The following is a 9,870-nucleotide window of genomic DNA, read 5'->3' on the forward strand; positions in this document are numbered from 1 at the left end:
AATGTCCACATGCAACTGTTTTTCCTGGAGCTCTGAATAAAGTGTTGCTTAACAACAGGGAAAAAGTTTTGTGTAAACTTTTCAAAGAAGCTAAAAAAATGCTCTCCAAACATGTGATTGATAAGCCCAGCTTCAGTTTTATGCCATGCCATCCCCACTTTCAGCCCATCCCCACTTTCCTCACCCTCCCTGCTCCTCAGAAAGGGTCAGTGCCCTGTGATGCTGGGTGGGCCCCAAGGAAAAGCTGCTGCCTCACATCCTCCTTCCCTGTTAACAGCATCTGAGTGCTGGGTGCTACATAGAGGGGACACAGGGAAGCCAGCAGAGCCAAATCTAAGCAGTGAGAGAGAATGGAAATGGGGAATAAGGTCATCTGCTAGAAGGTGGCAAAAGGACAGCAGTGGTATTTTCATATTCCTTTCTCTCATATCTACCTTTCCTATAGCTCACTAAAAATGACCAAGTCCTTAAGACTTATCCTGTTTTTCACTTCAAACACAAAGTGCAACTGGGAGCCCTAAGGTTGGGAGAAAGTAGAGTTGATTTGGGAAATGAGATAAACAGAACAGCAAGAAGGTAACAGGAAAAAGAGAGAGGGAAAAAAAAACAACAACAAAAAAACAAAAGAGAAGCAATAAAGGACCATGGAGATTAGGAAAAGGTCTGCGGATGAACAGAAGGCGTAGGGTGACAAGCAGCACTAAAAGACAACAAAGAGAATGGAGGAAAAGAAAATCATTACTACAACAAAAACAGAGTTGGAAGATGTTTTGGAGGTGGCCATAGATTGGTTTGAAAGGGTCTGAGAGGGAAAGAAGAAATGCAAGAAGGGGTACCAGTGCAGTGAGCTGCATGATGTTATTGCACAGAAAATGGAAAGCAAAGTGCTAATGCACACTGAGGGAAACTTTGGCCTTATTGGAATACAGGGGACATGGATGCCTTAGGACACAATTTCACCCTTTGTGTTACAGACACAGATGAGTCATGTGAGAAAGCTCTGATCATTCCTGATGGTATAGCTTGCCTTCCTTATACCTCCACAGCTTCTGAAGGTATTCAGTACTTCACACTTCTAATTATAATACGAAGCAGGTTGTGATTTTTTTAGCCACAAAGGGGGGATATTTTCCCGTTTCCCCTAAACACATCAGGCCTGTCCCTACAGGCACAAGGAATTTATTCTTCCCTTTACAAATTACTTTACCAGCTGAGGAACTGCAATAGCTGCCAAACCCCATAGAAGCCCAAGACTTCTGCCCAATCCCAGCAAGGACCAAAATGAGGGAGGGGAGAGAGGAAACAAGTTATTTTCAAACAAGTGCTAGGGAGGGACTGCAGGTGCAAGCAGAGCCTGGCCTCAGTAAAGCCAGCAAGAGCTTGGGTAGCATGAGCCATTCCCTTCGCTGTGTTCAGGCAGTTATCCTGGAGCCTGTGCAGAGAGGGTAAACATTGCTGATGAGCACCATCACTGTTTTTCCCACCAAACCATTTGCAATTAAGTCCATGCATGAGCATGAACACCCCCAGCAAAATCAGTGGTTGAACCAGGTTTTGCGTTGGCTTCAGTTCTGATTTGGGTTTGCCTGTGACCAAAGTCATGCTTACCCCGTCCTGGCTCAAGTTCAGCCAAGGTTTCTAAGTAACGACTCTGGTTCAGGTCTCACTCAAGGAAAAATCTGGAAGTTGTTTTCTGCCCAGCTCTGCGGTGTGTGCTTGTGTGCAAGAGAGAGAGCGCGCAAGCGCTGGAGCATAAAGCTAGTCTGCTTTGCTTGCTTGTCCTGAAAAATGATGAATTGCAGAAGCACCCATTTGGTGTTAGTCATTCAGTGAAGCAGGAAGGAAGCAGGAAGCCCTTGTGAGCACTAACTTCTCAAAGCAGCTTGCAAAGAAAGCCAAGACTTCCCTCGCCTAGGCTACATCACTGCACGCTGCTTTTTACATCCTCACCTTAACAGGCACCTAGTCACAATTTACATTTGCAACTCATTCAGCCGGAAATATTTGCCCGGTGCAAACAGCTGAGGCATTTAGCGTCAGCTTTTTCTCTGCGCAAGGTGTATTAAAAAGTGGGAGGGAAGAGGAGCCCTACGCCCGCTGAACGGGAGAGGACCGATTGCACTCAACAGGTTCAGTTCGCGCTGTGACCCTGCCCAGCTTCCTGCTATTCAGATGTGTTACTTCCCCTTTGTGGTAATGGCCTGTGGCAGCCGGCCAGAAAACACTATTAATTTCAGAAGTGGCCTGACAACAAACCCACAGTGAAACAAGAGGAAGTGGCGGGGAGGCCATCTGTTGACTTCAGCAGAACAGTAGGGACGCAGCTATGTAGGTTCTACAAGGAAAGCAGATTAATAATCCACAAAGAGGAAACTGGCTAAAATTATCCGCAAACCATATTAAAAAAAAAAAAAAGAAAGAAAAAAAAAAAAAACAAGGGAGTCACTTGAGCTGCAGCTGGACAGGAAATTGCTAGAGCTGCCTGCAAATCTCCACTTTGAACAGAGCAGCATAGGGAATGCCAAGAGCGGAAACCGTTCAAAACTGGATTAGCACAAGCCAAGTTTAACTGCAACCCACTTCTACTTTCACAGTTTATGCACTCAATCTAGGCCACTACTGCATGAGATACTGACTCACTTTTTTTCCCATGTTTTGTTTGCTTTTCATTTCACACACTTGCAGTTTCTAAAATTACTTGAAACATGCTCCCGGCTGCCAGGACTTCTGCAGAACCCTAGTTGACAGCCCCAGCTGCAGCACTAGCCCACCGCTGTGGAACTGCACACAGATTTTGGCACTACCCTACCTTGGGCCACTTCTGATCAGGAAGGATGTTAATGAAAACAAGTTGCAGCAGGAAGTTTTGCAATCACTATAATTCACCCTTTTTCCTTCTGCAGAGATGGGACTAGTTGAAGGCTGCAAAGAGGAAATGAGGTCACTAAGAGTATATAGAGACTTCTCCTCCTTGCCTTCACCTGCTAAGTTGCAACACGGCTGAACAGCAACAGAATAATTCACAGGCAGCAGGCTCTTGATAGATTTCTGTGAAAAGACTTCCTGCCAGACAGATGAGGAAAGCATAAACCTATATCCTGGCCTCTGTAAGAAGAGTGGCCAAAACTTGTAAATAAACCCAGAAAACAGCAACTCTTTACTCTCAAGAAATTAAAAAAAACAAAGGGAAAGAAAATCCTTAAAAGATCTTTATGGTCCAGGGTCAGGTGCATCCCTGGGGTAGCAAAGGGATGCTGGAATATTTTGCAATTAACCTAAAGGGCTTCAAAAGCATTCCCTTCACCCAAACAAGACAAGAATCTAGCACATGCATTTTTTATTCATTTAGGCACCAGAGGACCAAAGGGAAAATCAAGGCTTTATTATCTTAGGGGCTATACAAAAGCTATTGAAAGCAATCATTACCTTTAAACATAACCATATGTGTATGTGCAATTAGCCACATCCACACAGAGGGGAAAGGAGGAATAAAACAGCCAGGTTCTCAATAGTCAAAAATAGTTATTTATTAATAATTTAAGGTTTTACATTCTTATAATAAATTCCATCTTAAAACTTTTACACTGTGAATTAGACTCTCCCTTATTGGCAACCATGTGCAGGTTCACTGTGCGTACACAGGTACAAATGCTCGCACATACTTCCAGTTTTATACAAAAAAAAGACGCAAAATATTGCATTTGAGGTGAAGCTCCCTGAAGAATTTGTACAGAGGTAATGCACTGTTTAGCACATCTGAAAGTTTTAAAAAGTGACCAAAAATCTTTCGTGTTCAAAGACAAACCTCCTCCCAGATGATGTATTTACAAAAGGTAAGGCAAAAAATTAATTTAATTTAAAATATATATATATGTCATGTGGAAACTACATTAAGTAGAGCGTGAGGAAAAAAAAATCACCACAAGGAAAAAAGATATATGAAAGAAGAGACTGTACTTGCTCACGAAACATGATTTGCAAACTTCTTACCATTGCCATTTCTCCCTCACAGAAATCTTGCTTCAATTGAACAATAAAATTTAAGCATGCTGCAAATACATCCTTTGCAATTAAAAAAAAAATGAAACAAAAAACCCAAAGAAACAAAGCAGAACTTATGAAGTGAACGAAAATACTGATATCCCTTGGATTGATTTCTTGAATACATGTGAATTCAAAAATTGCAAATCAATTTAAGATTAAATATTTACATTGATCAAGTAGAATACTACCAAGCTCTTGGCAAACAAGTACTCGGAACGCACTAAGCTGAAATCTCTTTCTTTGGCTCCTCTAAATTAAAACAAACAAACAAAAATAAGGAGTCTTCACTGAAGACAAAGATGTGCCACAGATCCGAAACCAGAGAGGGAAGTGGGACAGTTCCAGTCTCTAGAGAACTTGTGCTCAGCCTGTCCAGCCTTACTCTACCCTCAGGGAAGTCCTCGGACCCCAGCCACGAGCAGAACTGAGCGCATTGCCCACTTGCCATCTGGTCACCACGTTCCCTCCCTTCACAACAGCCGATTCCATACCGTAACCTTTCCCAGCCTGCACCGGCAGCTGCTTTTCGACAGCAAAGGCCAGAAAATGAGAAAGCAGCTTTTTTCTTTATCACTGCCAAAGAGATACCATCGAGGAGTGATCCCATGAAGCGGACAGGAGAAGGGAGGCGGTAGGGGCTCACGTGGACTGCAGAGAATCCACCTGGAAGACGTTCTGGTTGGAAGGAGCGGTGAAGTATAGCTGCTGGTTGGGCACTCGGTTGTCACAGGGGCTGCTCAGCCCCAGAGTCCGCTCAAAGTCCAGCAACTGACCCATGAAGTTGAAGTTGGGCGAAATGTTTGACTTCTTCATCTTGACGATATCGTAGGCATCGTTCATGGACAAGTTGAGCTTCTGCATGAGGTAGGCCACCGTCACCGTGACCGAGCGGCTGATCCCTGCCAAGCAATGCACCAGGACGCCACAGTTCTTCCCCCGAGCTTCATCTGCACAGAAACAAAGAGGCAGAGGAGGACACGTAAGACAGAGGGCTGGTAACTGATCTCCCAACACAGATGAGATCAGTATCAAGTAGGAAGAAAGGGCGATTTTCATCCCAGCTGCCGGCAGTGCGGTGCAAGAGTTAATTTCACCGGCTTAAAACCGGGGCGAGAAGACAATCCGCTCCCCTACGTGCACTAACCCCAGTCGAAGTGCTGAGAAAACTAAGAACGAGACAAAGGCGCAAAGATACGCTGCATGACACTGCTTTAAAAGTCAGTTTTAAAAGACACTTTTTCGCCTGGAGATTTGACTTAAATTCTCACAGTCCCCTCGCCCCAGCATGGAAATCCTTCAATATGTCACTGAATGCCTTTTATACAGACCAGCAGACTGCGAAGGTCTATTAAATTATTCTCCAACTGTTGTGCAGCTAACAATGGAGGTATTCAGGCATTTTAAAAGAATGAGGGAAGTCACAGGGGACAGCCCATTAGGAGGAACAGGATGTCAACATTGGTTGAAAATGGGTTCCTTTGTAATAGGAAATGCATTACAATGCCTGGAGATTAGTTTCTTTGTGGCTTCCAGCCCACATTTCTTCCTGCCGGGCTCAGATTACCTACATTCTCCACTATTACCGGTATCATTCAACCGGATTACAGAACAGTTCCAACGGATAATGCTCTGCCCACCCCACTGCACCCCGACGGGGCGATTTCAGCCCTCCCCGAAACGAAGGACAGTGCAGATTTTAACCAAAACTCCTTGAACCCAAGGGGACGCGTTCCCAAAGCTGAAGGTTAAAGGCTCAGGGCCGGCTAACGGGGGCACTGAGCTCGAGACGTGTATCATTATTACCATGAGATTTAATTAAGGCTCTGACTATACATTCGCCAGCGATACCTCTCAGGAATAACTTGTATTTAAAAAGCTAAAGTTAGCTTCGCAGGTAGTTTTTTCTTTTTATTACACTGCTCTTCAGCAACCTCAAGAAGGGGAGGGAAAAAAAAAAAAAAAGCCATCAACCCTAGCCTCATTATCCCCCCCGGGAAGAGATTTTAAAAGATCCTGCGCACTTCTCAGTCCCCAGCTCCGACACAAACGGCTCGGGGAGGAATCCCGCAGCCAGCCAAACCAGGTACGCAGCTTTGCAACCCGCAAAACGTCGCTTACAATTCACCAGGACTCCTCAACCCCCGCCTCGAAGAGCCCCCGCCCGCCGCTCAGCTTAAGCCGGCTTTAAAGCCAGAAAGTGGGGCATCCCCCAGACGCTGCCAGACACCCTGCTACCGCTTCTCGGCCGAAATCTCCCGAAACCAGCAAGATAAATTGAATTCTGCCGCTTGACATACAGCCCTTAGCAAATAAGCGGGTCTCACCTATAAAGGAGATGGCCTCGGGAAAGAACTGAGACAGATTTTGGCTCCAGTGGTCTGAGATCGGGATCTGTTTGTACTTGAATTCGCCGGCGTTTTCAAAGAGATTAGGCAGGTTGGGGGTGACATTCAAGATGTATTTGATGCCAAACTCTTCTAAAACGTCCAGGTTAGTGGAGTCCTTGGCACAGCCTAAGTAGAGGTAGGGTAAAATCTCCACCGGGAAGGAAGGCTGGTTGTTGGAGAGAGGGCTGCCGTCGGAGTCGGTGGCACTGTTGGGGTCTCTGTCAATGTCAGATTCGATGTCTGAGGAGGAATCGGAGCTGATTCGAAGGCCTCCCAAGCCCAGGACTGGCAGAGGAGGAGAGCTGCTGCTACACGAGCTGTCTAGGTTAGTTTCGCAGTGCAGGGCGAACTCGGCCTGGAACTTGCTGAAACCACCTGGGGAGAAAAGCAAAGGGGGGGGGGGGGGGTGGAAACGCAACCTGATATAAGACGGCAAGCCGGCTGACTTCCCTGGTAAAGCCCTATCCGCAATGTGGCATCCCGTTTTCCACCCTTTCGAACCCCACGGAAAAAAAAAAAAAAAAAAAAAAAGTCGCACTCTCAGGCAGATGGACTAACCTAAAAGACGGTTTAAGAAAATCGCCTGCTGCAGCGCAGGGCTGAGCCCATCGAAGATTAAAGCTCTGCGCCGCTTCACCCCGCGGAGACCTCTGGAGAGGTGCCTGGGCAGCAATTCCTTCTGCCTCTCCCGGCTCACGCCGGGGTCCCCCCCTGAGCCCCATCCTCCCCACCCGGCGACGGGGACAGCGGCGCTCCAGGTGCCTTTAAGCGGAGCGAGGACGGGGACGCTCGGGAGAAGCCCCGGGCCGGTGTCGTGTCGTGTGTCCCCCCCCCGCTCCGAACCCCCGTGCGGCCCCCTCTCACCTTCCAGATAGAACGCCTTGCAGCCTTCGTCTTTGAGGCGCTTGAGCAGCAGCCCCAGCACGGACTCGCCGCCCGTGTTCTCGTTCCAGTCGCGGCTGTGCTCGTCGTACAGCACCACCGTGTCGGTGCCGCAGCGGCGGGCGAAGCGCTCGCGGTCCTCCTCGCTGCTGGAGACGAGGGCGCGCAGGGGCAGGTTGCCCTTCTGCAGCCGCCGCAGCATCAGGCCCGGGATGGCCACGTTGATGGCCGACTCGATGTGGGACGACTCGTAGAGCTCCTGGGGCCGGCAGTCCATCAGCAGCAGCCGCTCGTTGCCCATCTCCAGCTGCTCGTTCAGCCACGCCACGGATTTACTAATCGCCATTTCCGACGCGAAAGGGACGGCTCTGAACGTATCTATGAGCATGAGGAAGGACGGGGGGAGCGGAGCGTGCTCTGGAAGCGCCCCTCTCTCTCTCTCTCTGTCTGTCTCTCTCTGTCTCTCTCACGGGGACATGCGGCCGGGCGGGCTGTCCCCTGTCCCCCTTCCAACTCCGCGCAACTTATCGCCCTCCGCCCCGGGAGAACGAATCGCGCCACCTCCCCCTCGCCGGGCGGCGGGGAGGGAGAAGCAGCCCCGCTCCCGGCGTGTGTCTCTCTGTGTCTCCCTGCGTCTCTGTGTGTGTATGTGTGCGCAGCCTGCCCTCTCTCTCTCTCTCTCTCTCTCTCTCTCTCTTCTTTTTTTTTTTTTTTTTTTTTTTATCAATGAATCCCTGAATGAACCTGCCTAATCGCCGCCGCAGCCCGAGAGCCCTTTTCCTCCGCCCCGAGTGAATGGAATCCAATTAGCGCGGCCGCGGCGCGGGGCTGCCCCGGCGCGGTCCCCGCCCGCCGCTCAATGGGCTCGGCCGCGGGGCGCTCAATGGGCACATTCTCCGCCGCAGCCAATCGGGGCTCGCGGAAGGGGCTGTTGCCGCGGCGACGGGCCGGCTGGAACAGGTCGCGTTGATGAATCGTTAATGAGTTTGTCATTCACAAAAAAAAAAAAAAAAAAAAAAAGAAAAACGGAAAGGAATTTCCGCTCCGGATAAGCGGAGCGCAAACAAGCGGCAGCCGCGGCGGAGCGGGGGCAGGTGAGGGGCGCCGCCCCGTCCTCCCCCTCCCCGCCGCGGGAACAAAAGGCACCTTTTTTTCCTCCCCCTCTGTGTTTTCTGTCCCTCAACCGGGGGGGTTGTGCCCCCCCTCCCACCCCCCGTAATTCCCCATCGCGGCTTTTCATTAGGGCGCTCTAGGAATCCCGTTTTTAGGGAGGCGGGGGTCGCCCCTGTCCTCGGCTGCTCCCGGCGCGGCTGGAGGGTGAACCCCGAGCTCCGCTCTTCCTACGGGGCTTTATTCGCACCGAGGAGCCCGCTCGCAGCCTGAGGAAGCCCGGCGCGGGTCGGTTCCCCCTCCCCCCCCAAAAAAATAAAATAATAAAACTGGGGAGGAGGCAGCAAAGGGGGAAAGCGAAACGCGGGGGGCAAAACTAAACTGGGAGAAGCCCGGCCTAAAAAATACTAATCCGGGCGGCAACATCTGCCTGGGAGTAAAATTCTTCCGAAGAGGCTAATCGCGTTTTGCGCTGCCGCTGCGTTCGGGGGGCGATTATTTTTAAGCCCGGCTGGAGGAGGTTGGTCGGGGAGCGAGGGTCTGCGAACAGAGAGGGCATCGAGGGGCTTGTGTGCTCGGCGAGGGGGCGTCCGTGATGTTAATTAAAGCTGGCGCAGCAGCCGCCGCTTTGGAGCGAGGCTGACACCCAGATGGCATTAACGACATCCTCCGCCGCGGGGACTTGGAGAGGATCCCCGGCTGCTACCTGCTTCAGATCTTTGCTTGAGAGCGGGGCTGAAGTGCTTCAGAAACCTTGCCCTGACTCGAAGCGAGGGGGTCTGGCCAGGCTGAGGTGCAGCTCGCTGGACACGCACCGCACGGACTTTGTGCCACCGCTCAGTGGGGACAAACGGTCCAGTCCACCTTGGCCACTTCGAAGAGTTTCCAGGCTCTTCCTACCGGGTGCTTCACTTTCTGTTTGGCTCTGTGTATTCAGCTTATGGGGTTTAAACGTTCAGAGCAGTGACGGATCAAAGCGAGAGCCTTTGATTTTTAATTATTTATTTGTTGTGGGGTTTTGCCCCCTCTACGCCTTCTATTTTTCACGCATGGCTCAAGCAAGACAGCAAATTCTTTGGGGCTGGTGCTGTTGGTCGTTCTGTGTTAGTACAGCTAATAGCACAGCCCTGGTAAAATGAATAATTGGGTCCTAATTTAAGTCCTACTTATTTATTTATTTATTTTTCTTAAAGCTGTGTTCGTTCTTTATGTTCTCAAGTCTATCAGACCAACTTTTATTCGAATTTTACAAATTAATATAACCCAGCCCTTCAGTCTTGCTAACCATGGATTTCAGGATTAAGAAATGGAAGTTCTAGAAATGGAATTTCTGCAAAGCACGAACAACTGAAATAGAAATTCTCAAACCTTAACTGTCGTTATCTCTTAAGGTGCAGTACAATGCAATGCTTGTCTTACAACCACCTTGAATATTTTGTATTACTCA

The 9,870-nt window shown here is 49.3% G+C and overlaps 1 protein-coding gene across 1 annotated transcript; it reads right to left on the reverse strand.

Moving 5' to 3' along the window:
- Window positions 1–3,512: 3,512 nt before the first annotated feature.
- Window positions 3,513–8,179, reverse strand: DUSP6 (dual specificity phosphatase 6). The gene is made up of 3 exons (XM_069858521.1): window positions 7,296–8,179; window positions 6,369–6,806; window positions 3,513–4,991 (listed from the first exon to the last, which is right to left on the reverse strand). Exons 1-3 carry the CDS (start codon window positions 7,699–7,701, stop codon window positions 4,684–4,686), a joined length of 1,152 nt encoding a protein of 383 aa, XP_069714622.1. The 5' UTR covers window positions 7,702–8,179; the 3' UTR covers window positions 3,513–4,683.
- Window positions 8,180–9,870: the final 1,691 nt, after the last annotated feature.

This window comes from Phaenicophaeus curvirostris, chromosome 1 (assembly GCF_032191515.1).
Source record: "Phaenicophaeus curvirostris isolate KB17595 chromosome 1, BPBGC_Pcur_1.0, whole genome shotgun sequence".
Lineage (NCBI taxonomy): Eukaryota > Metazoa > Chordata > Aves > Cuculiformes > Cuculidae > Phaenicophaeus > Phaenicophaeus curvirostris.